General features: G+C 44.6%; 1 protein-coding gene across 1 annotated transcript in view; it reads right to left on the bottom strand.

Annotated features, from left to right (window-relative positions):
* LOC109884352 (voltage-dependent P/Q-type calcium channel subunit alpha-1A-like) overlaps positions 1-26,915 on the bottom strand; it is a 200,620-nt gene that overhangs the window by 25,559 nt on the left and 148,146 nt on the right. Inside the window, 6 exon segments of the mRNA XM_031833423.1 lie at positions 2,770-2,780; positions 2,782-2,898; positions 5,450-5,600; positions 6,788-6,885; positions 7,042-7,107; positions 7,258-7,374. Coding sequence (XP_031689283.1) covers positions 2,770-2,780; positions 2,782-2,898; positions 5,450-5,600; positions 6,788-6,885; positions 7,042-7,107; positions 7,258-7,374 — 560 coding nt within the window.

Raw genomic sequence — 26,915 nt, forward strand, 5'->3', positions numbered from 1 at the left:
GAGAGAGTGAGAGAGAGGGAGGTGGGAGAGGGAGGATAGACATAGACAGAGTGAGAGGGAGTGAGGGGAGAGGGAGGATAGACAGTGAGAGAGAGGGAGGGGGAGGTTAGAGGAGGAAGGGATACACAGAGAGAGAGAGAGAGAGTGAGAGAGAGGGGGAGAGGGAGGATAGACAGAGTGAGAGGGAGAGAGGGGGAGAGGGAGGATAGACAGAGTGAGAGAGAGGGAGGGGGAGGTTAGAGGAGGAAGGGATACACAGAGAGAGAGAGAGAGAGAGAGAGAGTGAGAGAGAGGGAGTGGGAGAGGGAGGATAGACATAGACAGAGTGAGAGGGAGAGGAGAGGGAGGATAGACAGTGAGAGAGAGGGAGGGGGAGGTTAGAGGAGGAAGGGATACACAGAGAGAGAGAGAGAGAGTGAGAGAGAGGGAGGGGGAGAGGGAGGATAGACAGAGTGAGAGGGAGAGAGGGGGAGAGGGAGGATAGACAGAGTGAGAGAGAGGGAGGGGGAGAGGGAGGATAGACAGAGTGAGAGAGAGAGAGGATAGACAGAGTGAGAGAGAGGGAGGGGGAGAGGGAGGATAGACAGAGTGAGAGAGAGGGAGGGGGAGAGGGAGGATAGACAGAGTGAGAGAGAGGGAGGGGGAGAGGGAGGATAGACAGAGTGAGAGAGAGGGAGGATAGACAGAGTGAGAGAGAGGGAGGGGGAGAGGGAGGATAGACAGAGTGATAGAGAGGGAGGGGGAGAGGGAGGATAGACAGAGTGAGAGAGAGGGAGGATAGACAGAGTGAGAGAGAGGGAGGATAGACAGAGTGAGAGAGAGGGGAGGATAGACAGAGTGAGAGAGCACAGAGGAGAACAAGAGTATAAATCAGTCTAACAAGCATGCACACATGGCACACACACACACACACACACACACACACAAACACAAGCGTTTTTCCACATTTCTGATATATATTTTTGTACATATAATTCCACATATAATCTACATAGATACTTCTACATATATTTTTCTACATTTAATTTCATACATAATTCAACATATATGTTTCTATTTATGTTTCTACATATAATTCCACATATAATCTACATACATTTCCCTCCATATATTGTTTTACTCCCTGTCTTCCCTGTCCATATTTCCTCCAGCTCCATAACAGCTGTATGTCTAGCAGTACATTTTCAGAGATTTATTGAAGAAAAAGAGAGAAAATTGCTTTCTAATGGACAATGCATTTCTCAGTATCAAAATACAGGGTGTGTATTTTCCTGGTGTTGCCATAAACTGGTTGCCAATAGAAATGTTAACCATTCAGCAATGAGTGATACAAAGAACCACAATGCAGACAATCTCTCTTCCTCTCTCTCTCTCTGCCCTTGTCTTATTTTACCATCTCGCCCCCCTCCCTCTAGCTCTGTTAACCGGTACATTTGGTGGAAGTGCACATGGAGAGAGGCACACACACACACACATTGAGGGAGTGTTACGGCCGGGTAGTCACTGAGTTCACAGTACATAGATTTAAGGGCCTCCACAATATCAACACTTCGGAAACAGAAAGAGAGAGAACGACAAAGGAGAGCAAGAAAGACGAGAGACAGGACGGCTGGTCAGGTGCAGAAGCACCTGTTCCCTGTTAACTCCATCATCATTATCATCAGTATCACTAAACTCCCAAGTCCGTAAATGGTCAGTTTATTAAATAGAGTTAGATAGAGGACTCATACTTGTATCTGTGCCATTATGGTGTCTGTGACAGCAATGTCAAAATGGGTTAAATCCATCTACAGTCCCCTATCTAACTCTATGGTTTATTATCAGTTGAAATCGTCTCCTCTGTCACGACTGGTCACATGACTGGGGTCAGGTTTGCACTTTCAGTTAAGGGTTTAAGGTTAGAATGAGAAGCTAGAGCAAAATTGTATTAGGAGAGAAAGGCATGGGTTAGCTAGTGGTACTGTACAGTCAACAATGTTAATCATGTGTAGGATGCTGTGTCCATATATGAGTTTGACGTAAGTGTAAATCTGTATGTGCCTATCTGTACGTACATTAGTCAAGTGTAAATCTGTATGTGCCTATCTGTACGTACATTAGTCAAGTGTAAATCTGTATGTGCCTATCTGTACGTACATTAGTCAAGTGTAAATCTGTATGTGTCTATCTGTACGTACATTAGTCAAGTGTAAATCTGTATGTGCCTATCTGTACGTACATTAGTCAAGTGTAAATCTGTATGTGCCTATCTGTACGTACATTAGTCAAGTGTAAATCTGTATGTGCCTATCTGTACGTACATTAGTCAAGTGGAAATGAACAAAACATTATGTCCATTTGATTAAACATGAATAGTCTATACACATGTACATCGGTGATAGTGTCTACAGCAGTGTGTGTGTCTACAGCAGTGTGTGTGTCTGTGTGCGTTTATGTGTACCTGTGTCTGTGTGTCTGTGTGCGTTTATGTGTGTGTGTGTACCTGTGTGTGTACCTGTGTCTGTTTGTGTGTGTGTGTCTGTGTGCGTTTATGTGTGTGCCTGTGTCTGTTTGTGTGTGTGTGTCTGTGTGCGTTTATGTGTGTACCTGTGTCTGTTTGTGTGTCTGTGTGCGTTTATGTGTGTGTGTGTGTCTGTGTGCGTTTGTGTGTGTACCTGTGTGTATCTGTGTGTGTTTATGTGTAACTGTGTGTGTGTGTGTCTGTGTGTGTTTATGTGTGTGCGTGTATATGTGTGTACCTGTGTATATCTGTGTGTGTGTGTGACTCACCAGGCAGCGGGGGTCATACTCGGCCCATATCCTGACGTACTCGTCCAGGTGATGAGGACCCAGTATAGATGAGTCTCTGGTCAGGTACTCAAAGTTATCCATGATGACAGCCACAAACAGATTCAGCATCTACACACACACACACACACACACAGTCAAAAACAGATTCAGCATCTACACAGCAACAATTATTAGATACCAAAAAAAGACAATTACAAATGTTATGCAACACGGGAACATTACAAAGTCTGGGACCTGTTCACTGAGTTGCACAAATCCATTCAACCAGACCCAGTTATTACAGGCTGAAACAGATTGGATTGAAAATTAAAGAAGCATTTTCAAATCAACTTCCATTGTCCTCCAAGAGTGTCTGAATATCCTCTTCTAGAACTACTGAAGCCTTGTTTCCATTGGCACTTTAAAGTTAACCAGGGTTGGGCTGGCCTTGCTGGGCTGGCCTTGTTGGGCTGGCCTTGTTGGGCTGGCCTTGCTGGGCTGGCCTTGTTGGGCTGGCCTTGTTGGGCTGGCCTTTTTGGGCTGGCCTTGTTGGGCTGGCCTTGCTGGGCTGGCCTTGCTGGGCTGGCCTTGTTGGGCTGGCCTTGCTGGGCTGGCCTTGCTGGGCTGGCCTTGCTGGGCTGGCCTTGCTGGGCTGGCCTTGTTGGGCTGACCTTGCTGGGCTGGCCTTGCTGGGCTGGCCTTGCTGGGCTGGCCTTGCTGGGCTGACCTTGTTGGGCTGGCCTTGCTGGGCTGTCCTTGTTGGGCTGGCCTTGCTGGGCTGGCCTTGTTGGGCTGGCCTTGCTGGGCTGGCCTTGTTGGGCTGGCCTTGCTGGGCTGGCCTTGTTGGGCTGGCCTTGCTGGGCTGGCCTAGTTGGGCTGGCCTTGTTGGGCTGGCCTTGCTAGGCTGGCCTTGTTGGGCTGGCCTTGCTGGGCTGGCCTTTTTGGGCTGGCCTTTTTGGGCTGGCCTTGTTGGGCTGGCCTTGTTGGGCTGGCCTTGCTGGGCTAGCCTTGCTGGGCTAGCTCAAATTGAGTTTACACTGTCTCCAGAAATGATCAATTCTGTCATGTTGCTAGGTAGCCAATGTGTCTGCAGTCTGCAGCTCGCTTTTATAATGCTGCTAGCTAGAAGTTGTCGAAAGTCCTCTGGCTACAACTAGATAGATAACTAACTAGCTACCCAACAATTCAACAATTAAAATCAACATACTCTTGCTAGTGCCAGCCAGACTCAGAGCCATGTATGCAGCTTGCTAGCTAGCTAACCATTTAGCTATTTAAAGTCATTCCTACCTTGCTTGCAATGGCATTGGCTATTAGCTAACCAAGCAAACCAGGCGACAGGTTTAATAGGATGCAGCTAGCTAGCTTTCAATACAACCTGGGAGTAAGGGTCTAGGGGTTAGAGTCTATGGGTTAGGGTCTAAGGGCTAGGGTCTAGGAGTTAGAGTCTAGGGGTTAGGGTCTAGGGTCTAAGGGTTAGAATCTAGGGTCTAGGGGTTAGAGTCTAGAGTCTAGGAGTAACAGGTTAGGATCTAGGAGTTAGGATCTAGGAGTTAGGATCTAGGAGTTAGGGTCTAAGAGTTAGGGTCTAAGAGTTAGGGTCTAAGAGTTAGGGTCTAAGAGTTAGGGTCTAAGAGTTAGGGTCTAGGGTTTAAGAGTTAGGGTCTAAAAGTTAGGGTCTTGGGGCTAGGGTCTAAGAGTTGGGTCTAGGTGTTAGGGTCTAGGAGTTAGGGTCTAGGTGTTAGGGTTTAGGAGTTAGGGTCTAAGGACTAGGGTCTAAGGGCTAGGATCTAGGAGTTAGGGTCTAAGGGCTAGGGTCTAGGAGATAGGGTCTAAGGGCTAGGGTATATAAGTTAGGGTCTAAGGGCTAGGGTCTAGGAGTTAGGGTCTAAGGGCTAGGGTCTAGGAGATAGGGTCTAAGGGCTAGGGTATAGAAGTTAGGGTCTAAGGGCTAGGGTCTAGGAGTTAGGGTCTAAGGGCTAGGTTCTAGGAGATAGGGTCTAAGGGCTAGGGTATAGAAGTTAGGGTCTAAGGGCTAGGGTCTAGGAGAAAGGGTCTAAGGGCTAGGGTATAGAAGTTAGGGTCTAAGGGCTAGGGTCTAGGAGTTAGGGTCTAAGGGCTAGGGTCTAGGAGATAGGGTCTAAGGGCTAGGGTATAGAAGTTAGGGTCTAAGGGCTAGGGTCTAGGAGTTAGGGTCTAAGGGCTAGGTTCTAGGAGATAGGGTCTAAGGGCTAGGGTATAGAAGTTAGGGTCTAAGGGCTAGGGTCTAGGAGATAGGGTCTAAGGGCTAGGGTATAGAAGTTAGGGTCTAAGGGCTAGGGTCTAGGAGTTAGGGTCTAAGGGCTAGGGTCTAGGAGATAGGGTCTAAGGGCTAGGGCTAGTCCCCTTACCAGGAAAGAACAGAGGAAGATGAAATGCTGTATGTGAAGGTCCTAGTGGGAGGGGCTAGGGCAGGGTTTCCCAAACTGGGTCCTGGGGCCCCCCCTGGGGGCACATTGTGGTTTCCCCCAGCACTACACTGCTGATTCAGGTAACCAACTCATCATCAAGCTTTGATTATTTCAATCAGCTGTGTAGTGCTGGGACAAAAAAACAACAACCTGAATTTGAGAAATGCTGGACTAGGGTATAAGGGATAGGGGTTAGGGGCTAGGGGTTAGGGTTTGAATAGTCCTCTTACCAGGAAAGAACAGAAGAAGATGAAGGAGACGAAGTATGTGTATGCGAAGGTGCTGCCACACTCTGGTTCTGTGTTCCCTGAGTCTGGGTCACACTTCTTACCCCCCAGACACGACAGCATGATGTCATGCCACGCCTCACCTGTCGCACTCCTGGTACAGGACACACACACACGAACAGACACATACACACGTATGGATGCACACACACACACACACACTCACACACATATGAACGGACGCAAACACACACACACACTCGCGCGCACACACACACACACACGAACGGACGCATGCACACACACACACACACACATACATACATACATACGGATGCACACACACACACATGAACGGACGCACACACACACACATACGGATGCATGAACACACACACACACACGAACGGACGCATGCACACACACACACACACATACGGATGCATACACATGGACAAAAACAAACAAAAACATGTGTGTCAGTGTGGGAGAGAAGATAGAGGGTGAGAATAATAGAAAACAGAGAGAGAGAGAGGGTGAGGAAAATAAGAGAAAGAAAGAGAGGGTGAGGGAAAGAGAAGAGGGTGAGGGAAAGAGAAAAGAAGATAGGGTGAGGAAGAGAAAGGGTAGGGAAGAGAGAAAGAAAGATAGGGTGAGGGAAAGAGAAAGAGGGTGAGGGAAAGAGAAAGAAAGAGAGAGAGGGTGAGGGAAATAGAGAGATAGAAAGAGAGGGTGAGGGAAAGAGAAAGAGGGTGAGGGAAAGAGAAAGAAAGAGAGAGAGGGTGAGGGAAAGAGAGAGAAAGAAAGAGAGAGTGAGGGAAAGAGAAAGAGGGTGAGGGAAAGAGAAAGAAAGAGAGAGAGGGTGAGGGAAAGAGAAAGAGGGTGAGGAAAGAGAAAGAAAGAGAGAGAGGGTGAGGGAAAGAGAAAGAAAGAGAGAGAGGGTGAGAGAAAGAGAGAGGGTGAGGGAAAGAGAGAGAGCATGGATATTGAGGAAAGGAGAGAAGGAGATTATGAAAGCAGAGAGAGAGAGAGGGTGAGGGAAAGAGAGAGGGTGAGGGAGAGAGGGTGAGGGAAAGAGAGAGGGTGAGGGAAAGAGAAAGAGAAAGAGGGTGAGGGAAAGAGAGAGAGGGTGAGGGAAAGAGAAGGAAAGAGAGAGAGGGTGAGGGAAAGAGAGAGAGGGTGAGGGAAAGAGAGAGAGGGTGAGGGAAAGAGAAAGAGAGAGAGGGTGAGGGAAGAGAGAGAAAGGGAGAGAGGGTGAGGGAAAGAGAGAGAGCATGGATATTGAGGAAAGGAGAGAAGGAGCATATGAAAGCAGAGAGAGAGAGAGAGTATATAACCCACCTGAATAGTAACATGAGTGCCATGATGAAAGTCCTGAAGTTGTTGTTTTCGTTGATGGCACTGCCTTCGTCCTCACCCAGTGCCAGATTACCAAACAACTACACACACAGAGGTCAAGGAAGTGATCATTTAGGGATCAATTCTGACTATTGACATCCATCATTGGCTATTGGCATCAATAGAAATCCCTTTCTGAATAAATGCTTTATTACAGAGGTACTCTGTAATACTCAGCAGTACTGAGCAGTACTCACCTGCATCCCAATGATGGCATAGATAAAGAACAGCATGCCAATGAGGAGGCACACATAGGGCAGCGCCTACCGGTGGACACACAGGGAAGTACATTTTCAGTGTTAAGACTACAAACAGCTTAACTGCCCATATCAAACTGGACATAGGAAAGGAAAAGCTGTGTGTGTTTGTTCATGTGTGTGTGTGTATGTGTGTGTGTGTTTATGTGTGTGTACCTTAAATGACTGGACGAAAGTCCAGAGCAGGATGCGTATAGTCTCTCCTTGTCTCAGTAGCTTGACAAGACGAGCCGCTCGAAACAGTCGAAGGAAACTCAGGTTGATGAAGTTATTCTACAGCAGCGATGTATGGGTGTGTGGTGTGGTGTGTGTGTGTGTGTGGGTGTGTGGTTTGTGTGTGTGTGTGTGTGTGTGGTTTGTGTGTGTGTGTGTGTTTGGGGGGGGGGGGGTGATCAGAAGAAGAGAGAGAGGGAAAGAGACAATTAGTTTTACTGAACTATTATCGCCCCTCTATCAAAAAGCCAAAATCAAAACAAAACAAAGAGAGGGGAGAACAAATAGGAGAGAGAGAGGAGGTTAAATAGGAGAGAGAGGAGGTTAAATAGGAGAGAGAGGAGGTTAAATAGGAGAGAGAGAGGAGGTTAAATAGGAGAGAGAGGGGAGAACAAATAGGAGAGAGAGAGGAGGTTAAATAGGAGAGAGAGGAGGTTAAATGGGAGAGAGAGAGGAGGTTAAATAGGAGAGAGGAGGTTAAATAGGAGAGAGGAGGTTAAATAGGAGAGAGAGGAGGTTAAATAGGAGAGAGAGGAGGTTTAACTAGGAAGAGAGAGGAGGTTAAATAGGAGAGAGAGGAGGTTAATAGGAGAGAGAGGAGGTTAAATAGGAGAGAGAGAGGAGGTAAATAGGAGAGAGAGGAGGTTAATAGGAGAGAGAGGAGGTTAAATAGGAGAGAGAGGAGGTTAAATTAGGATTAAATAGGAGAGAGAGAGGAGGTTAAATAGGAGAGAGAGAGGAGGTTAAATAGGAGAGAGAGGAGGTTAAATAGGAGAGAGAGGAGGTTAAATAGGAGAGAGAGGAGGTTAAATAGGAGAGAGAGGAGGTTAAATAGGAGAGAGAGGAGGTTAAATAGGAGAGAGAGAGGTTAAATAGGAGAGAGAGGAGGTTAAATAGGAGAGAGAGAGGAGGTTAAATAGGAGAGAGAGGAGGTTAAATAGGAGAGAGAGAGGAGGTTAAATAGGAGAGAGAGAGGAGGTTAAATAGGAGAGAGAGAGGAGGTTAAATAGGAGAGAGAGAGGAGGTTAAATAGGAGAGAGAGCGGAGGTTAAATAGGAGAGAGAGAGGAGGTTAAATAGGAGAGAGAGAGGAGGTTAAATAGGAGAGAGAGGAGGTTAAATAGGAGAGAGAGAGGAGGTTAAATAGGAGAGAGAGAGGGGTTAAATAGGAGAGAGAGAGGAGGTTAAATAGGAGAGAGAGAGGAGGTTAAATAGGAGAGAGAGAGGAGGTTAAATAGGAGAGAGAGAGGAGATAAATAGGAGAGAGAGGAGGTTAAATAGGAGAGAGAGAGGTTAAATAGGAGAGAGAGGAGGTTAAATAGGAGAGAGAGAGGAGGTTAAATAGGAGAGAGAGAGGAGGTTAAATAGGAGAGAGAGAGGAGGTTAAATAGGAGAGAGAAGGGGTTTTATAGGAGAAAGAGAGGAGGTTAAATAGGAGAGAGAGAGGAGGTTAAATAGGAGAGAGAGGAGGTTAAATAGGAGAGAGAGGGGGTTAAATAGGAGAGAGAGGAGGTTAAATAGGAGAGAGAGAGGAGGTTAAATAGGAGAGAGAGAGGAGGTTAAATAGGAGAGAGAGGAGGTTAAATAGGAGAGAGAGGAGGTTAAATAGGAGAGAGAGGAGGTTAAATAGGAGAGAGAGAGGAGGTTTAAATAGGAGAGAGAGAGGAGGTTAATAGGAAGAGAGAGAGAGGTTAAATAGGAGAGAGAGAGGAGGTAAATAGGAGAGAGGAGGTTAAATAGGAGAGAGGAGGTTTAAATAGGAGAGAGAGAGGAGGTTAAATAGGAGAGAGGAGGTTAAATAGGAGAGAGAGGAGGTTAAATAGGAGAGAGGAGGTTAAATAGGAGAGAGGAGGGTAAATAGGAGAGAGAGAGGAGGTTAAATAGGAGAGAGAGAGGTTTAATAGGAGAGAGAGAGGAGGTTAAATAGGAGAGAGAGAGGAGGTTAAATAGGAGAGAGAGGAGGTTAAATAGGAGAGAGGAGGTTAAATAGGAGAGAGGAGGTAAATAGGAGAGAGAGGGGTTAAATAGGAGAGAGGAGGTTAAATAGGAGAGAGAGGAGGTTAAATAGGAGAGAGAGGAGGTTAAATAGGAGAGAGGAGGTTAAATAGGAGAGAGGAGGTAAATAGGAGAGAGAGAGGAGGTTAAATAGGAGAGAGAGAGGAGGTTAAATAGGAGAGAGGAGGTTAAATAGGAGAGAGAGGAGGTTAAATAGGAGAGAGAGGAGGTTAAATAGGAGAGAGAGAGGAGGTTAAATAGGAGAGAGAGGAGGTTAAATAGGAGAGAGAGGAGGTTAAATAGGAGAGAGAGGAGGTTAAATAGGAGAGAGAGAGGAGGTTAAATAGGAGAGAGAGAGGAGGTTAAATAGGAGAGAGGAGGTTAAATAGGAGAGAGGAGGTTAAATAGGAGAGAGAGAGGAGGTTAAATAGGAGAGAGGAGGTTAAATAGGAGAGAGAGAGGAGATTAAATAGGAGAGAGGAGGTTAAATAGGAGAGAGTGAGGAGGTTAAATAGGAGAGAGGAGGTTAAATAGGAGAGAGAAGGGGTTATATAGGAGAAAGAGAGGAGGTTAAATAGGAGAGAGAGAGGAGGTTAAATAGGAGAGAGAGGAGGTTAAATAGGAGAGAGAGGAGGTTAAATAGGAGAGAGAGAGGAGGTTAAATAGGAGAGAGAGGAGGTTAAATAGGAGAGAGAGGAGGTTAAATAGGAGAGAGAGAGGAGGTTAAATAGGAGAGAGAGGAGGTTAATAGGAGAGAGAGGAGGTTAAATAGGAGAGAGAGGAGGTTAAATAGGAGAGAGAGAGGAGGTTAAATAGGAGAGAGAGAGGAGGTTAAATAGGAGAGAGAGGAGCTTAAATAGGAGAGAGGAGATAAAAATAGGAGAGAGAGAGGATGTTAAATAGGAGAGAGGAGGTTAAATAGGAGAGAGGAGGTTAAATAGGAGAGAGAGAGGAGGTTAAATAGGAGAGAGGAGGTTAAATAGGAGAGAGGAGGTTAAATAGGAGAGAGGAGGGTAAATAGGAGAGAGAGAGGAGGTTAAATAGGAGAGAGAGGAGGTTAAATAGGAGAGAGAGAGGAGGTTAAATAGGAGAGAGAGAGGAGGTTAAATAGGAGAGAGAGGAGGTTAAATAGGAGAGAGGAGGTTAAATAGGAGAGAGGAGGTTAAATAGGAGAGAGGAGGTTAAATAGGAGAGAGGAGGTTAAATAGGAGAGAGGAGGTTAAATAGGAGAGAGGAGGTTAAATAGGAGAGAGGAGGTTAAATAGGAGAGAGAGGAGGTTAAATAGGAGAGAGGAGGTTAAATAGGAGAGAGAGGAGGTTAAATAGGAGAGAGGAGGTTAAATAGGAGAGAGGAGGTTAAATAGGAGAGAGAGAGGAGGTTAAATAGGAGAGAGAGGAGGTTAAATAGGAGAGAGGAGGTTAAATAGGAGAGAGAGAGGAGGTTAAATAGGAGAGAGGAGGTTAAATAGGAGAGAGGAGGTTAAATAGGAGAGAGAGAGGAGGTTAAATAGGAGAGAGGAGGTTAAATAGGAGAGAGGAGGTTAAATAGGAGAGAGGAGGTTAAAAAGGAGAGAGAGAGGAGGTTAAATAGGAGAGAGGAGGTTAAATAGGAGAGAGAGGAGGTTAAATAGGAGAGAGGAGGTTAAATAGGAGAGAGAGGAGGTTAAATAGGAGAGAGAGAGAGGTTAAATAGGAGAGAGAGAGGAGGTTAAATAGGAGAGAGAGGAGGTTAAATAGGAGAGAGAGGAGGTTAAATAGGAGAGAGAGAGGAGGTTAAATAGGAGAGAGAGAGGAGGTTAAATAGGAGAGAGAGGAGGTTAAATAGGAGAGAGAGGAGGTTAAATAGGAGAGAGAGAGGAGGTTAAATAGGAGAGAGAGAGGAGGTTAAATAGGAGAGAGAGAGGAGGTTAAATAGGAGAGAGAGGAGGTTAAATAGGAGAGAGAGAGGAGGTTAAATAGGAGAGAGAGGAGGTTAAATAGGAGAGAGAGAGAGGAGGTTAAATAGGAGAGAGAGAGGAGGTTAAATAGGAGAGAGAGGAGGTTAAATAGGAGAGAGAGAGGTTAAATAGGAGAGAGAGAGGAGGTTAAATAGGAGAGAGAGGAGGTTAAATAGGAGAGAGAGAGGAGGTTAAATAGGAGAGAGAGGAGGTTAAATAGGAGAGAGAGGAGGTTAAATAGGAGAGAGAGGAGGTTAAATAGGAGAGAGAGAGGAGGTTAAATAGGAGAGAGAGGAGGTTAAATAGGAGAGAGAGGAGGTTAAATAGGAGAGAGAGGAGGTTAAATAGGAGAGAGAGAGGAGGTTAAATAGGAGAGAGAGGAGGTTAAATAGGAGAGAGAGAGGAGGTTAAATAGGAGAGAGAGAGGAGGTTAAATAGGAGAGAGAGGAGGTTAAATAGGAGAGAGAGAGGAGGTTAAATAGGAGAGAGAGGAGGTTAAATAGGAGAGAGAGAGGAGGTTAAATAGGAGAGAGAGAGGAGGTTAAATAGGAGAGAGAGAGGAGGTTAAATAGGAGAGAGAGAGGAGGTTAAATAGGAGAGAGAGGAGGTTAAATAGGAGAGAGAGGAGGTTAAATAGGAGAGAGAGGAGGTTAAATAGGAGAGAGAGAGGAGGTTAAATAGGAGAGAGAGGAGGTTAAATAGGAGAGAGAGAGGGTTAAATAGGAGAGAGAGAGGGGTTAAATAGGAGAGAGAGAGGAGGTTAAATAGGAGAGAGAGAGGAGGTTAAATAGGAGAGAGAGGAGGTTAAATAGGAGAGAGAGGGGGTTAAATAGGAGAGAGAGGAGGTTAAATAGGAGAGAGAGAGGAGGTTAAATAGGAGAGAGAGAGGAGGTTAAATAGGAGAGAGAGAGGAGGTTAAATAGGAGAGAGGAGGAGGTTAAATAGGAGAGAGAGGAGGTTAAATAGGAGAGAGAGAGGAGGTTAAATAGGAGAGAGAGAGGAGGTAAATAGGAGAGAGAGAGGAGGTTAAATAGGAGAGAGAGAGGAGGTTAAATAGGAGAGAGGAGGTTAAATAGGAGAGAGGAGGTTAAATAGGAGAGAGAGAGGAGGTTAAATAGGAGAGAGGAGGTTAAATAGGAGAGAGAGGAGGTTAAATAGGAGAGAGAGGAGGTTAAATAGGAGAGAGGAGGTTAAATAGGAGAGAGAGAGGAGGTTAAATAGGAGAGAGAGGAGGTTAAATAGGAGAGAGAGAGGAGGTTAAATAGGAGAGAGAGAGGAGGTTAAATAGGAGAGAGAGGAGGTTAAATAGGAGAGAGGAGGTTAAATAGGAGAGAGGAGGTTAAATAGGAGAGAGGAGGTTAAATAGGAGAGAGGAGGTTAAATAGGAGAGAGGAGGTTAAATAGGAGAGAGAGGAGGTTAAATAGGAGAGAGGAGGTTAAATAGGAGAGAGGAGGTTAAATAGGAGAGAGAGAGGAGGTTAAATAGGAGAGAGAGAGGAGGTTAAATAGGAGAGAGGAGGTTAAATAGGAGAGAGAGGAGGTTAAATAGGAGAGAGAGGAGGTTAAATAGGAGAGAGAGAGGAGGTTAAATAGGAGAGAGAGGAGGTTAAATAGGAGAGAGAGGAGGTTAAATAGGAGAGAGAGAGGAGGTTAAATAGGAGAGAGAGAGGAGGTTAAATAGGAGAGAGAGAGGAGGTTAAATAGGAGAGAGGAGGTTAAATAGGAGAGAGGAGGTTAAATAGGAGAGAGAGAGGAGGTTAAATAGGAGAGAGGAGGTTAAATAGGAGAGAGAGGAGGTTAAATAGGAGAGAGGAGGTTAAATAGGAGAGAGAGAGGAGGTTAAATAGGAGAGAGGAGGTTAAATAGGAGAGAGAGGAGGTTAAATAGGAGAGAGAGAGGAGGTTAAATAGGAGAGAGAGAGGAGGTTAAATAGAGAGAGAGAGGAGGTTAAATAGGAGAGAGAGGAGGTTAAATAGGAGAGAGAGAGGAGGTTAAATAGGAGAGAGAGGAGGTTAAATAGAGAGAGAGAGGAGGTTAAATAGGAGAGAGAGAGGAGGTTAAATAGGAGAGAGAGGAGGTTAAATAGGAGAGAGGAGGTTAAATAGGAGAGAGAGAGGAGGTTAAATAGGAGAGAGAGAGGAGGTTAAATAGGAGAGAGAGAGGAGGTTAAATAGGAGAGAGAGGAGGTTAAATAGGAGAGAGAGAGGAGGTTAAATAGGAGAGAGAGAGGAGGTTAAATAGAGAGAGAGGAGGTTAAATAGAGAGAGAGGAGGTTAAATAGGAGAGAGAGAGGAGGTTAAATAGGAGAGAGAGAGGAGGTTAATAGGAGAGAGAGAGGAGGTTAAATAGGAGAGAGAGGAGGTTAAATAGGAGAGAGAGAGGAGGTTAAATAGGAGAGAGAGAGGAGGTTAAATAGGAGAGAGAGAGGAGGTTAAATAGGAGAGAGAGAGGAGGTTAAATAGGAGAGAGAGGAGGTTAAATAGAGAGAGAGAGGAGGTTAAATAGGAGAGAGAGAGGTTAAATAGGAGAGAGAGAGGAGGTTAAATAGAGAGAGAGGAGGTTAAATAGGAGAGAGGAGGTTAAATAGGAGAGAGGAGGTTAAATAGAGAGAGAGGAGGTTAAATAGGAGAGAGAGGAGGTTAAATAGAGAGAGAGGAGGTTAAATAGGAGAGAGAGAGGAGGTTAAATAGAGAGAGAGGAGGTTAAATAGGAGAGAGAGGAGGTTAAATAGGAGAGAGAGGAGGTTAAATAGGAGAGAGAGAGGAGGTTAAATAGGAGAGAGAGAGGAGGTTAAATAGGAGAGAGAGAGGAGGTTAAATAGGAGAGAGGAGGTTAAATAGGAGAGAGGAGGTTAAATAGGAGAGAGAGAGGAGGTTAAATAGGAGAGAGAGAGGAGGTTAAATAGAGAGAGAGGAGGTTAAATAGGAGAGAGAGAGGAGGTTAAATAGGAGAGAGAGAGGAGGTTAAATAGGAGAGAGAGAGGAGGTTAAATAGGAGAGAGAGAGGTTAAATAGGAGAGAGAGGAGGTTAAATAGGAGAGAGAGGAGGTTAAATAGGAGAGAGAGGAGGTTAAATAGGAGAGAGAGAGGAGGTTAAATAGGAGAGAGAGGAGGTTAAATAGGAGAGAGAGAGGAGGTTAAATAGGAGAGAGAGGAGGTTAAATAGGAGAGAGAGAGGAGGTTAAATAGGAGAGAGAGAGGAGGTTAAATAGGAGAGAGAGGAGGTTAAATAGGAGAGAGAGGGAGGTTAAATAGGAGAGAGAGGAGGTTAAATAGGAGAGAGAGAGGAGGTTAAATAGGAGAGAGAGAGGAGGTTAAATAGGAGAGAGAGGAGGTTAAATAGGAGAGAGAGGAGGTTAAATAGGAGAGAGAGGAGGTTAAATAGGAGAGAGAGGAGGTTAAATAGGAGAGAGAGAGGAGGTTAAATAGGAGAGAGAGAGGAGGTTAAATAGAGAGAGAGAGGAGGTTAAATAGGAGAGAGGAGGTTAAATAGGAGAGAGGAGGTTAAATAGGAGAGAGAGAGGAGGTTAAATAGGAGAGAGAGGAGGTTAAATAGGAGAGAGAGAGGAGGTTAAATAGGAGAGAGGAGGTTAAATAGGAGAGAGGAGGGTTAAATAGGAGAGAGAGAGGAGGTTAAATAGGAGAGAGAGGAGGTTAAATAGAGAGAGAGAGGAGGTTAAATAGGAGAGAGAGAGGAGGTTAAATAGGAGAGAGAGGAGGTTAAATAGGAGAGAGGAGGTTAAATAGGAGAGAGGAGGTTAAATAGGAGAGAGGAGGTTAAATAGGAGAGAGAGGAGGTTAAATAGGAGAGAGAGGAGGTTAAATAGGAGAGAGAGGAGGTTAAATAGGAGAGAGAGGAGGTTAAATAGGAGAGAGAGGAGGTTAAATAGGAGAGAGAGAGGAGGTTAAATAGGAGAGAGAGAGGAGGTTAAATAGAGAGAGAGGAGGTTAAATAGGAGAGAGAGGAGGTTAAATAGGAGAGAGAGGAGGTTAAATAGGAGAGAGAGAGGAGGTTAAATAGGAGAGAGAGGAGGTTAAATAGGAGAGAGAGGAGGTTAAATAGGAGAGAGAGAGGAGGTTAAATAGGAGAGAGAGAGGAGGTTAAATAGGAGAGAGAGAGGAGGTTAAATAGAGAGAGAGGAGGTTAAATAGGAGAGAGAGGAGGTTAAATAGGAGAGAGAGAGGAGGTTAAATAGGAGAGAGAGGAGGTTAAATAGGAGAGAGAGAGGAGGTTAAATAGGAGAGAGAGGTTAAATAGGAGAGAGAGAGGAGGTTAAATAGAGAGAGAGGAGGTTAAATAGGAGAGAGAGAGGGTTAAATAGGAGAGAGAGAGGAGGTTAAATAGGAGAGAGAGAGGAGGTTAAATAGGAGAGAGAGGAGGTTAAATAGGAGAGAGAGGAGGTTAAATAGGAGAGAGAGAGGAGGTTAAATAGGAGAGAGAGGAGGTTAAATAGGAGAGAGAGGAGGTTAAATAGGAGAGAGAGAGGAGGTTAAATAGGAGAGAGAGGAGGTTAAATAGGAGAGAGAGGAGGTTAAATAGGAGAGAGAGGAGGTTAAATAGGAGAGAGAGAGGAGGTTAAATAGGAGAGAGAGAGGAGGTTAAATAGGAGAGAGAGGAGGTTAAATAGGAGAGAGGAGGTTAAATAGGAGAGAGAGAGGAGGTTAAATAGGAGAGAGGAGGTTAAATAGGAGAGAGGAGGTTAAATAGGAGAGAGAGAGGAGGTTAAATAGGAGAGAGGAGGTTAAATAGGAGAGAGGAGGTTAAATAGGAGAGAGGAGGGTAAATAGGAGAGAGAGGAGGTTAAATAGGAGAGAGAGGAGGTTAAATAGGAGAGAGAGAGGAGGTTAAATAGGAGAGAGAGAGGAGGTTAAATAGGAGAGAGAGGAGGTTAAATAGGAGAGAGGAGGTTAAATAGGAGAGAGGAGGTTAAATAGGAGAGAGGAGGTTAAATAGGAGAGAGGAGGTTAAATAGGAGAGAGGAGGTTAAATAGGAGAGAGGAGGTTAAATAGGAGAGAGGAGGTTAAATAGAGAGAGAGGAGGTTAAATAGGAGAGAGAGAGGAGGTTAAATAGGAGAGAGAGGAGGTTAAATAGGAGAGAGGAGGTTAAATAGGAGAGAGAGAGGAGGTTAAATAGGAGAGAGAGAGGAGGTTAAATAGGAGAGAGAGGAGGTTAAATAGGAGAGAGAGAGGAGGTTAAATAGGAGAGAGAGAGGGGTTAAATAGGAGAGAGAGAGGAGGTTAAATAGGAGAGAGAGAGGAGGTTAAATAGGAGAGAGAGGAGGTTAAATAGGAGAGAGGAGGTTAAATAGGAGAGAGAGGAGGTTAAATAGGAGAGAGGAGGTTAAATAGGAGAGAGAGAGGAGGTTAAATAGGAGAGAGAGAGGAGGTTAAATAGGAGAGAGAGAGGAGGTTAAATAGGAGAGAGAGGAGGTTAAATAGGAGAGAGAGAGGAGGTTAAATAGGAGAGAGAGAGAGAGGAGGTTAAATAGGAGAGAGAGAGGAGGTTAAATAGGAGAGAGAGAGAGGAGGTTAAATAGGAGAGAGGAGGTTAAATAGGAGAGAGAGAGGAGGTTAAATAGGAGAGAGAGAGGAGGTTAAATAGGAGAGAGAGAGGAGGTTAAATAGGAGAGAGAGGAGGTTAAATAGGAGAGAGAGAGAGAGGAGGTTAAATAGGAGAGAGAGAGAGGAGGTTAAATAGGAGAGAGAGGAGGTTAAATAGGAGAGAGAGAGGAGGTTAAATAGGAGAGGAGGAGAGGAGGGTTAAATAGGAGAGAGAGAGGAGGTTTAAATAGGAGAGAGAGAGAGGAGGTTAAATAGGAGAGAGAGAGGAGGTTAAATAGGAGAGAGAGAGGAGGTTAAATAGGAGAGAGAGAGGAGGTTAAATAGGAGAGAGAGAGGAGGTTAAATAGGGAGAGAGAGGAGGTTAAATAGGGAGAGAGAGAGAGGAGGTTAAATAGGAGAGGAGGGAATAGGAGAGAGAGAGGTTAAATAGGAGAGAGAGGGAGGTTAAATAGGAGAGAGGGGTTTAAATAGGAGAGAGAGGAGGTTTAAATAGGAGAGAGAGAGGAGGTTAAATAGGAGAGAGAGAGGAGGTTAAATAGGAGAGAGAGAGGAGGTTAAATAGGAGAGAGAGAGAGGAGGTTAAATAGGAGAGAGAGGAGGTTAAATAGGAGAGAGAGGAGGTTAAATAGGAGAGAGAGGAGGGTTAAATAGGAGAGAGAGAGGAGGTTAAATAGGAGAGAGAGAGGAGGTTAAATAGGAGAGAGAGGAGGTTAAATAGGAGAGAGAGAGGAGGTTAAATAGGAGAGAGAGAGGAGGTTAAATAGGAGAGAGAGAGGAGGTTAAATAGGAGAGAGAGGAGGTTAAATAGGAGAGAGAGAGGAGGTTAAATAGGAGAGAGGAGGTTAAATAGGAGAGAGAGAGGAGGTTAAATAGGAGAGAGGAGGTTAAATAGGAGAGAGAGAGGAGGTTAAATAGGAGAGAGAGAGGAGGTTAAATAGGAGAGAGGAGGTTAAATAGGAGAGAGAGAGGAGGTTAAATAGGAGAGAGGAGGTTAAATAGAGGGAGAGAGGAGGTTAAATAGGAGAGAGAGGAGTTAAATAGGAGAGAGGAGGTTAAATAGGAGAGGAGAGGAGGTTAAATAGGAGAGAGAGAGGAGGTTAAATAGGAGAGAGGAGGTTAAATAGGAGAGAGAGAGGAGGTTAAATAGGAGAGAGGAGGTTAAATAGAGGAGAGGAGGTTAAATAGGAGAGAGAGAGGAGGTTAAATAGGAGAGAGAGAGGAGGTTAAATAGGAGAGAGGAGGTTAAATAGGAGAGAGAGAGAGGAGGTTAAATAGAGAGAGGAGGTTAAATAGGAGAGAGAGGAGGTTAAATAGGAGAGAGAGAGGAGGTAAATATGAGAGAGAGAGGAGGTTAAATAGGAGAGAGAGAGAGGAGGTTAAATAGGAGAGAGAGAGGAGGGGTTAAATAGGAGAGAGAGAGGAGGTTAAATAGGAGAGAGAGAGGAGGTTAAATAGGAGAGAGAGAGGAGGTTAAATAGGAGGAGAGAGAGGAGAGAGGAGGAGGTTAAATAGGAGAGAGAAGGTTAAATAGGAGGAGAGAGAGAGGAGGTTAAATAGGAGAGAGAGAGGAGGTTAAATAGGAGAGAGAGAGGAGGTTAAATAGGAGAGAGAGAGGAGGTTAAATAGGAGAGAGAGAGGAGGTTAAATAGGAGAGAGAGAGGAGGTTAAATAGGAGAGAGAGAGAGGTTAAATAGGAGAGAGAGAGAGATTAAATAGGAGAGAGAGGAGGGTTAAATAGGAGAGAGAGAGGAGGTTAAATAGGAGAGAGAGGAGGTTAAATAGAGAGAGAGAGGAGGTTAAATAGGAGAGAGAGAGGAGGTTAGTTAAATAGGAGAGAGGAGGTTAAATAGGAGAGAGGAGGTTAAATAGGAGAGAGAGAGGAGGTTAAAAGGAGAGAGAGAGAGGAGTTAAATAGGAGAGAGAGAGGAGGTTAAATAGGAGAGAGAGAGAGAGGAGGTTAAATAGGAGAGAGAGAGGAGGTTAAATAGGAGAGAGAGAGGAGGTTAGAGGAGGTTAAATAGGAGAGAGAGGAGGTTAAATAGGAGAGAGAAGGTTAAATAGGAGAGAGAGAGGAGGTTAAATAGGAGAGAGAGAGGAGGTTAAATAGGAGAGAGAGAGAGAGGAGGTTAAATAGGAGAGAGAGGAGGTTAAATAGGAGAGAGAGAGGAGGTTAAATAGGAGAGAGAGAGGAGGTTAAATAGGAGAGAGAGAGGAGTTAATAGGAGAGAGAGAGGAGGTTAAATAGGAGAGAGAGAGGAGGTTAAATAGGAGAGAGAGAGGAGGTTAAATAGGAGAGAGAGAGGAGGTTAAATAGGAGAGAGGAGGTTAAATTAAATAGGAGAGAGGAGGTTAAATAGGAGAGAGAGAGGAGGTAAATAGGAGAGAGAGGGAGGTTAAATAGGAGAGAGAGGAGGTTAAATAGGAGAGAGAGAGGAGGTTAAATAGGAGAGAGAGAGGAGGTTAAATAGGAGAGAGAGAGGAGGTTAAATAGGAGAGAGAGAGGAGGTTAAATAGGAGAGAGAGAGGAGGTTAAATAGGAGAGAGAGAGGAGGTTAAATAGGAGAGAGAGGAGGTTAAATAGGAGAGAGAGAGGAGGTTAAATAGGAGAGAGAGGAGGTTAAATAGGAGAGAGGAGGTTAAATAGGAGAGAGGAGGTTAAATAGGAGAGAGAGAGGAGGTTAAATAGGAGAGAGAGAGGAGGTTAAATAGGAGAGAGGAGGTTAAATAGGAGAGAGAGGAGGTTAAATAGGAGAGAGGGAGGTTAAATAGGAGAGAGGAGGTTAAATAGGAGAGAGAGAGAGAGGAGGTTAAATAGGAGAGAGGAGGTTAAATAGGAGAGAGGAGGTTAAATAGGAGAGAGAGAGGAGGTTAAATAGGAGAGAGGAGGTTAAATAGGAGAGAGGAGGTTAAATAGAGAGAGAGAGGAGGTTAAATAGGAGAGAGAGAGGAGGTTAAATAGGAGAGAGAGAGGAGGTTAAATAGGAGAGAGGAGGGTTAAATAGGAGAGAGAGGAGGTTAAATAGGAGAGAGAGGAGGTTAAATAGGAGAGAGGAGGTTAAATAGGAGAGAGAGGAGGTTAAATAGGAGAGAGAGAGGAGGTTAAATAGGAGAGAGAGAGAGGTTAAATAGGAGAGAGAGAGGAGGTTAAATAGGAGAGAGAGGAGGTTAAATAGGAGAGAGAGAGGAGGTTAAATAGAGAGAGAGGAGGTTAAATAGGAGAGAAGAGAGGAGGTTAAATAGGAGAGAGAGAGGAGGTTAAATAGGAGAGAGAGGAGGTTAAATAGGAGAGAGGAGGAGGAGGTTAAATAGGAGAGAGAGGAGGTTAAATAGGAGAGAGAGAGGAGGTTAAATAGGAGAGAGGAGGAGGTTAAATAGGAGAGAGAGGAGGTTAAATAGGAGAGAGAGAGGAGGTTAAAATAGGAGAGAGAGAGGAGGTTAAATAGGAGAGAGAGAGGAGGTTAAATAGGAGAGAGAGGAGGTTAAATAGGAGAGAGAGAGGAGGTTAAATAGGAGAGAGAGAGGAGGTTAAATAGGAGAGAGAGAGGAGGTTAAATAGGAGAGAGAGAGGAGGTTAAATAGGAGAGAGGAGGTTAAATAGGAGAGAGAGAGGAGGTTAAATAGGAGAGAGAGAGGAGGTTAAATAGGAGAGAGAGAGGAGGTTAAATAGGAGAGAGAGAGGGTTAAATAGGAGAGAGAGAGGAGGAGGGGAGAGAGGAGGTTTTAAATAGGAGAGAGAGGAGGTTAAATAGGAGAGAGGAGGTTAAATAGGAGAGAGGAGGTTAAATAGGAGAGAGAGAGGAGGTTAAATAGGAGAGAGAGAGGAGGTTAAATAGGAGAGGAGAGGAGGTTAATTAAATAGGGAGAGAGGAGGTTATAGGAAATAGGAGAGGAGGTTAAATAGGAGAGAGAGGAGGTTAAATAGGAGAGAGAGAGGAGGTTAAATAGGAGAGAGAGGAGGAGGTTAAATAGGAGAGAGGAGGAGGTTAAATAGGAGAGAGAGAGGAGGTTAAATAGGAGAGAGGAGGAGGTTAAATAGGAGAGAGAGAGGAGGTTAAATAGGAGAGAGAGAGGAGGGGTTAAATAGGAGAGAGGAGGTTAAATAGGAGAGAGAGGGGGGAGGAGAGAGGAGGTTAAATAGGAGAGAGAGGAGGTTAAATAGGAGAGAGGAGGTTAAATAGGAGAGAGAGAGGAGGTTAAATAGGAGAGAGAGAGGAGGTTAAATAGGAGAGAGGAGGTTAAATAGGAGAGAGAGAGGAGGTTAAATAGGAGAGAGAGGAGGTTAAATAGGAGAGAGAGAGGAGGTTAAATAGGAGAGAGAGAGGAGGTTAAATAGGAGAGAGGAGGTTAAATAGGAGAGAGGAGGTAATAAATAGAGAGAGAGAGAGAGGTTAAATAGGAGAGAGGAGGAGGTTAAATAGGAGAGAGGAGGTTAAATAGGAGAGAGAGGAGGTTAAATAGGAGAGAGGAGGTTAAATAGGAGAGAGGAGGTTAAATAGGAGAGAGAGAGGAGGTTAAATAGGAGAGAGGAGGTTAAATAGGAGAGAGAGAGGAGGTTAAATAGGAGAGAGGAGGTTAAATAGGAGAGAGGAGGTTAAATAGGAGAGAGAGAGGAGGTTAAATAGGAGAGAGAGAGGAGGTTAAATAGGAGAGAGAGGAGGTTAAATAGGAGAGAGGAGGTTAAATAGGAGAGAGAGAGAGAGGAGGTAAATAGGAGAGAGGAGGTTAAATAGGAGGAGAGGAGGGTTAAATAGGAGAGAGAGGAGGTTAAATAGGAGAGAGGAGGTTAAATAGGAGAGAGGAGAGGAGGTTAAATAGAGAGAGAGAGAGGAGGTTAAATAGGAGAGAGAGAGGAGGTTAAATAGGAGAGAGAGAGGAGGTTAAATAGGAGAGAGAGAGGAGGTTAAATAGGAGAGAGAGGAGGTTAAATAGGAGAGAGAGAGGAGGTTAAATAGGAGAGAGAGAGGAGGTTAAATAGGAGAGAGAGAGGAGGTTAAATAGAGAGAGGGAGGTTAAATAGGAGAGAGAGAGGAGGTTAAATAGGAGAGAGAGAGGAGGTTAAATAGGAGAGAGAGAGAGGAGGTTAAATAGGAGAGAGGAGGTTAAATAGGAGAGAGAGAGGAGGTTAAATAGGAGAGAGAGAGGAGGTTAAATAGGAGAGAGAGAGGAGGTTAAATAGAGAGAGAGAGGAGGTTAAATAGGAGAGAGAGAGGTTAAATAGGAGAGAGAGAGGAGGTTAAATAGGAGAGAGAGGAGGTTAAATAGGAGAGAGAGAGGAGGTTAAATAGAGGAGAGAGAGGAGGTTAAATAGGAGAGAGAGGAGGTTAAATAGGAGAGAGAGGAGGTTAAATAGGAGAGAGAGAGGAGGTTAAATAGGAGAGAGAGAGGAGGTTAAATAGGAGAGAGAGAGAGGAGGTTAAATAGGAGAGAGAGGAGGTTAAATAGGAGAGAGAGAGGAGGTTAAATAGGAGAGAGAGAGGAGGTTAAATAGGAGAGAGAGGAGGTTAAATAGGAGAGAGAGAGGAGGTTAAATAGGAGAGAGGAGGTTAAATAGGAGAGAGAGAGGAGGTTAAATAGGAGAGAGAGAGGAGGTTAAATAGGAGAGAGAGAGGAGGTTAAATAGGAGAGAGGAGGAGGTTAAATAGGAGAGAGAGAGGAGGTTAAATAGGAGAGAGAGGAGGAGGTTAAATAGGAGAGAGAGAGGAGGTTAAATAGGAGAGAGAGAGGAGGTTAAATAGGAGAGAGAGGAGAGAGGAGGTTAAATAGGAGAGAGAGAGGAGGTTAAATAGGAGAGAGAGAGGAGGTTAAATAGGGAGAGAGAGGAGGTTAAATAGGAGAGAGAGAGGAGGTTAAATAGGAGAGAGAGAGGAGGTTAAATAGGAGAGAGAGAGGAGGTTAAATAGGAGAGAGGAGGTTAAATAGGAGAGAGAGAGGAGGTTAAATAGGAGAGAGAGAGGAGGTTAAATAGAGAGAGAGAGGAGGTTAAATAGGAGAGAGGGGGTTAAATAGGAGAGAGAGGAGGTTTAGGAGGTTAAATAGGAGAGAGAGAGGAGGTTAAATAGGAGAGAGAGAGGAGGTTAAATAGGAGAGAGAGGAGGTTAAATAGGAGAGAGAGAGGAGGTTAAATAGGAGAGAGAGAGGAGGTTAAATAGGAGAGAGAGGAGGTTAAATAGGGAGAGAGGAGGTTAAATAGGAGAGAGAGAGGAGGTTAAATAGGAGAGAGAGAGGAGGTTAAATAGGAGAGAGAGAGGAGGAGGTTAAATAGGAGAGAGAGAGGAGGTTGAGGAGGTAATAGGAGAGAGAGAGGAGGTTAAATAGGAGAGAGAGGAGGTTAAATAGGAGAGAGAGGAGGTTAAATAGGAGAGAGAGGAGGTTAAATAGGAGAGAGGAGGTTAAATAGGAGAGAGGAGGTTAAATAGGAGAGAGAGAGGAGGTTAAATAGGAGAGAGGAGGGTTAAATAGGAGAGAGAGAGGAGGTTAATAGGAGGAGAGAGAGAGGAGGTTAAATAGGAGAGAGGAGGTTAGAGGAGGTTAAATAGGAGGAGAGAGGAGGTTAAATAGGAGAGAGAGAGGAGGTTTAAATAGGAGAGAGAGAGGAGGTTAAATAGGAGAGAGAGGAGGTTAAATAGGAGAGAGGAGGTTAAATAGGAGAGAGAGAGGAGGTTAAATAGGAGAGAGAGGAGGTTAAATAGGAGAGAGAGGAGGTTAAATAGGAGAGAGAGAGGAGGTTAAATAGGAGAGAGAGAGGAGGTTAAATAGGGAGAGAGGAGGTTAAATAGGAGAGAGAGGAGGTTAAATAGGAGAGAGAGAGGAGGTTAAATAGGAGAGAGGAGGTTAAATAGGAGAGAGAGAGAGAGGTTTAAATAGGAGAGAGGAGGTTAAATAGGAGAGAGGAGGTTAAATAGGAGAGAGAGAGGAGGTTAAATAGGAGAGAGAGAGAGAGAGGAGGTTAAATAGGAGAGAGAGAGGAGGAGGTAGGTAAATAGGAGAGAGAGAGGAGGTTAAATAGGAGAGAGAGAGAGGTTAAATAGGAGAGAGAGAGGAGGTTAAATAGGAGAGAGAGAGGAGGTTAAATAGGAGAGAGAGAGAGGTTAAGGTTAAATAGGAGAGAGAAGGTTAAATAGGAGAGAGAGAGGAGGTTAAATAGGAGAGAGAGGGAGGTTAAATAGGAGAGAGAGAGGAGGTTAAATAGGAGAGAGAGAGGAGGTTAAATAGGAGAGAGAGAGGAGGTTAAATAGGAGAGAGAGAGGAGGTTAAATAGGAGAGAGAGAGAGGAGGTTAAATAGGAGAGAGAGAGGAGGTTAAATAGGAGAGAGGAGGTTAAATAGGAGAGAGAGAGGAGGTTAAATAGGAGAGAGGAGGTTAAATAGGAGAGAGAGAGGAGGTTAAATAGGAGAGAGAGAGGAGGTTAAATAGGAGAGAGGAGGTTAAATAGGAGAGAGGAGGTTAAATAGGAGAGAGAGAGGAGGTTAAATAGGAGAGAGAGAGGAGGTTAAATAGGAGAGAGAGAGAGGAGGTAAATAGGAGAGAGAGAGGAGGTTAAATAGGAGAGAGAGAGGAGGTTAAATAGGAGAGAGAGAGAGGTTAAATAGGGAGAGAGATGAGGTTAAATAGGAGAAGAGAGGAGGTTAAATAGAGAGAGAGAGGAGGTTAAATAGGAGAGAGAGAGGAGGTTAAATAGGAGAGAGAGAGGAGGTTAAATAGGAGAGAGAGAGGAGGTTAAATAGGAGAGAGAGAGGAGGGTTAAATAGGAGAGAGAGAGGAGGTTAAATAGGAGAGAGAGAGGAGGTTAAATAGGAGAGAGAGAGGAGGTTAAATAGGAGAGAGAGAAGGTTAAATAGGAGAGAGGAGGAGGTTTAAATAGGGAGAGAGGAGGTTAAATAGGAGAGAGAGGAGGTTAAATAGGAAGAGGGAGAGGAGAGAGGTTAAATAGGAGAGAGGGGGAGATTAAATAGGAGAGAGGGAGGTTAATAGGAGAGAGAGAAGAGGTTATAGGTAATAGCGAGAGGAGTAATAGGAGAGAGGAGGGTCTAAATAAGGAGAGAGAGAGGAGGTTTAAATAGGAGAGAGAGGATGGTTAAATAGGAGAGAGAGCGAGGGAGGTTCAATAGGAGAGAGGAGAGGTGGTTAAATAGGAGGAGAGAGAGAGGAGGGTTAAATAGGAGAGAGAGAGGAGGTTAATAGGAGAGAGGAGAATGAGGTTAATAGGAAGAGAAGAGGAGGTTAATAGAGATAGAGAGAGGAGGTTAAATAGGAGAGAGAGAAGGAGGTTAAATAGGAGAGAGAGGTCAAAACGTTAAATTATTCAAATGATACCAAATCCACAATAACACAACAGACCTGACTAGAAGCCAAGAAAACACACAACGCAAAACAAAAAGTATGGAACGAAAAGAGGAGAAAGAGAAATGAGAAATCATATTTGAAAATAAATCAAAAACGTCATCATCCAATCCGGTAAAAGTAGAACGTTGTATATTTATTTTCTATAAAAACCAAATGCACTGATCTTAGGGGGGCAAGCAGGCCACAAGGTATGGAGGTACTGGCATCCAACAGACAGGACGAAAACACACACTGCACTCCTCAACCGCACACACACACAGGAAGATGGCACGCCTCGCCACTAAGTGATTGGCTGAGATTGGTCATGAGGTGTTCAGCATTCTGAACTGTCTACTCTACTGTCTACCCTAACCTCAGAATCTCTTGTGCGATGAGGTGCACTACTGTTGTGTGGCACAGGTTGGCATGCAAAGCAGTAGTGGGAGGAAGACGAGGAGGAAGACAAGAAAGAGGAAGATAGCATGCAGACAGATCCAGCTTCAATGCAGGCAATGGCATGGCAACACTATTGCAACTACCTTCTGTTTAGCAGGGGCTGAAGAGTACAGCGTCAGTGTAAGATGCTACAGCTGCATGCAGACCAGTGTTAGAGTATCCCTCTATCTGGTCAAGCAGAACAGAAGCCGTGGCTAGCATTCACACGTCCTTCTGGCAGCACTACGGTCAATGTGTGAGTGTCCGTGTGTGTGTGAGTGACAAAATCTATGCAGAACATAACAGTCACCAATTCATGTGCATTTGTGTCCATGATTGTGTGTGTGTGCGTGGTTGTGTGATTCTATTTGTATGTGTGTGTATGTACCCTTTATCCATGAACTGACCAATAGTGTGCCAGAAGGAGCGGATCTTTCAAAAGCTGCCGAGATGAAGCCCACTGGAGTCATCAGGCACACACACCATTCCAAACCGCCAATCAGAAGTGCATGCACTTGGGTCAGAGGTCAGGGGTTAAAAGCAGCTAAGCCCAGAAGGTTGGGGGTGAAGGGTCAGGGAAGTCAGGAGGAGGGCGGGGCCACACATTGGCCAACGGGGATGCGTGTAGGTCTGAGAGATAAATTACAAACCAACCTCCTACATGTGGCAGGTAGATGTAGAAGGATGGATGGAAGGAAGGAGGGAGCAGGATGGATACAGTGAGTGTCAGCGAGAGGAGTCGGTGGTGGTTTGGTGATGATTTGGTGTTTTTTTTTAGGGGCACGGCAACAGCACACCATCACACAACAGCACACCACACAGTCGGCGTCATGGATTGCATGGGACAACATGGGAGGGGATTCATAGTGCATTTCGATTGGATGGATTTATCATAAGTAGGAAGTAGTAGTGGGGGCGTCGGACGCCAACAAAGCAGAGAGGTTGGTTTTTAAAGAAAGCATGTAAAAAGATAGAACAGGAAAAGGAATCATTATGAAGGTAGTTACAACATAGTTACAACATAGTTACAACATAGTTACAACCATAGAAATGTAGTCTTTCTATAGTTACAAGGCCACAGAACCTTTGGAAGCACATTCATGCTCAAAAACACATTTTATATTTGTTTTTTTTGGCATGAATCTGCTTCCATCCAAAACATCAGTCAACAACAACACAATATTAGTGGTTTTTGTTTCAGGCTATCCTCGTGGTGACATTAGGTAAAGATCTACAGATGGAATCCGCATTAGGGGGGAAACAGCGCCACCGTCTGCCCCACGGTCGTTGTTATTGATGTAGTTGTGTTGGATGAAGCAAGGTGGAGAGAACTGGGGAAGCGACACGCAT

Source organism: Oncorhynchus kisutch, linkage group LG1 (genome assembly GCF_002021735.2).
Source record: "Oncorhynchus kisutch isolate 150728-3 linkage group LG1, Okis_V2, whole genome shotgun sequence".
Taxonomy (NCBI): domain Eukaryota; kingdom Metazoa; phylum Chordata; class Actinopteri; order Salmoniformes; family Salmonidae; genus Oncorhynchus; species Oncorhynchus kisutch.